The sequence below is a fragment of the Penaeus vannamei genome, chromosome 38 (genome assembly GCF_042767895.1).
Source record: "Penaeus vannamei isolate JL-2024 chromosome 38, ASM4276789v1, whole genome shotgun sequence".
Lineage (NCBI taxonomy): Eukaryota > Metazoa > Arthropoda > Malacostraca > Decapoda > Penaeidae > Penaeus > Penaeus vannamei.
Genome location: NC_091586.1, coordinates 7,105,875 through 7,108,473, shown reverse-complemented (window position 1 = coordinate 7,108,473; position 2,599 = coordinate 7,105,875). Strand labels below are relative to the sequence as shown.

At 38.8% G+C, this 2,599-nt stretch overlaps 1 protein-coding gene across 1 annotated transcript in view; it reads right to left on the bottom strand.

The window, feature by feature from the left end:
* LOC138859818 (nucleolar protein dao-5-like) overlaps positions 1–921 on the bottom strand; it is a 25,700-nt gene extending 24,779 nt beyond the window's left edge. Inside the window, exons 1-2 of the mRNA XM_070116107.1 lie at positions 802–921; positions 44–88 (exon numbers count right to left, since the gene is read on the bottom strand). Coding sequence (XP_069972208.1) covers positions 44–88; positions 802–921 — 165 coding nt within the window. The remainder of the gene's footprint in view (positions 1–43; positions 89–801) is intronic.
* Between the last annotated feature and the right edge of the window lie 1,678 nt (positions 922–2,599).

Genomic DNA, 2,599 nt, shown 5'->3' with positions numbered 1-2,599 from the left:
AGACCACGGGGTTATTAATCTTCTGTCCATCAAATCTACATACAGTCAATCTATAGCGGTCCTTCAAGCGACTGGCCAAATGTGACCGCTATGGACAGATGTCCACTTTATAGAATATACTGTATAAATATGGAAAAAAATCCAAGGGACCGACAAAAAGTGTCCGCTATGGTAAGGTGGCTGCAAAGGAAAGGTGATCAGTAATACAGTTTTGTCTGCATTTAGTTATTGGTATTTTTGAAGGGGTGATGGCTTTATATTTTTGTGAGATTGTGTTAACGTCATTTATCCACTTGAATAGATCATCAAAATCCTGTGTCGGAACTAGATTAATATTCACGCACTTTCGCTCTTTCTCTCACTATGCCATTCTTTGCCTTCTCACTCTCTGTCTCTCGCTTTGGCATTCTCTCTCTCTTCGTCTTCCTCTTTCTCTTTCTCTCTCTCTCTCTCTCTCTCTCTCTCTCTCTCTCTCTCTCTCTCTCTCTCTCTCTCTCTCTCTCTCTCTCTCTCTCTCTCTCTCTTTCTCTCCCTCTCCCTCTGTCTCCTCTCTGTCTCCTCTCTGTCTCTCCCTTTCTCTCTTCTCTCTCTCTCTCTCTCTCTCTCTCTCTCTCTCTCTCTCTCTCTCTCTCTCTCTCTCTCTCTCTCTCTCTCTCTCTCTCTCTCTCTCTCTCTCTCTCTCTTTCTCTCTCTCTCTATCTCTCTCTCTCTCTCTCTTCTCTCTCTCTCTCTCTCCCTCTCCCTCCCTCCCCTCTCTCTCTAAAAGAAAGAAAAAAAAAACACAACCGAACACCGCCATACATACTCAAAGAGCTGCGTTCGGTTAGCTCTCCCCGCGATGTCCCAGACCTCCTCCAGGCCCCCGACGCGAACGCAGGCGACGACCACGACCGCCAAGGAGCCCGCCAGAATGACCGCCATTTGCACCACGTCCGTCCACACGACCGCCCGGAGGCCGCCCTGACAGAGAGAGAGAGAGAGAGAGAGAGAGAGAGAGAGAGAGAGAGAGAGAGAGAGAGAGAGAGAGAGAGAGAGAGATAGAGGGAATGAGAGAGAGAGATAGATAGAGGGAATGAGAGAGAGAGAGAGATAGAGAGAGAAAGGGAAGGAGAGAGAGAGAGAGAAGGAGAAGGAGAGAGAGAGAGAGAGAGAGAGAGAGAGAAAGAGAAAGAGAAGGAGAAGGAGAGAGAAAGAGAGAGATTTGATTTGATGAATTCATTACGGCAGACAAATTAAGTATAAAAAAGTATAAAAGGTGTGTAACCGTGTCTCACAAGGTACGTTGAGAACTATATATACATCTATATTCATATGAATATTTATACTCACACACACACACATACACACACACACACACACACACATATGCGTGTGTGTGGATAGACAGACAGATGTATATACACATATATATAGAGAGAGATAGACCGAGACAGAGGAACAGAAAGGAAAAGAATAGCGGTACATAAAGACACCAATAATGGAGCAACTTTAATGCAAAAGCAGACGCGATGTTATATAAACAGTCATGAAAGAGTAAATAAGAGTATAGGCGACTCTTATGCTTTTAAGAGTTCGTCCTCATCAGATAAAGTGTAAAGCAGTATATAAGTAGAAAAGGGGGTAATTGAATAGATAAATTTAAATGTAAACTAATATACAGTGTGCAGATACCAGGGAAAATGTACCTGGCAATGTATATCCCATAATCATGATAACCTATCATATACTTATCAATATGGAAAATTTCTTATAAAACATACAGTAGAATCATAGAATATGAAGTAAAACTATGATGATTTTCGGCGAAAAAGAAAACACGTTAAATAAGAGCACATGAAAGAACAATGACAAACTAGCATGAGACTGCAATTTGGACCTTGAGAACAAAAGGAAAACTAGATTACTTCCGCTCTTCCTGGCCATTATTTTCCTAATAATGATGATAATGATACTACTACTACTACTACTACTACTACTAATAATAATAATAATAATAATAGTGATAATAATAATAATAACTAGAAGTACTCAGAGAGTGCATACCCCCGCCAAGGCAATATGGTCCCTAATGCAATAGAAACATTCACACATGAAGAATTAAATTAAAATCACCTCTTTCTCAAGTACACAGATGGCGTCCGTGTTTTCCTATCTCGCAGTGCTCATGAATCCTTTAAAAAAAAAAAAAATGGATCCTGATCACTACCAAATTTAAATGGCATCTGAGCTGGGCTGAGTAACATCACAGATAAAAAATTCATAAAACTCTGGACACAATTTTTTTTATTTATACAGCTAACCAGCTAACCAAAAAAACTAACCAACGCTACCAAAAACATAACCTCCTTGGCGGAGATGTAATAATGATAATAATAATGATGATGGGAATAGTAATGATAAATGATAACTGATGATAAGATGATGAAGATTATGTTGAGTAATGGTAATAACAATAATGATAAGATAATGATGTCAATATTTATATCAATAATAATAATATTCATAACAATAATAACATTGATAATAATGACAATGACAATGATAACAAAAATAATGACAACGCTAACGACAACAACAACAAAATTAATATTATAAAATA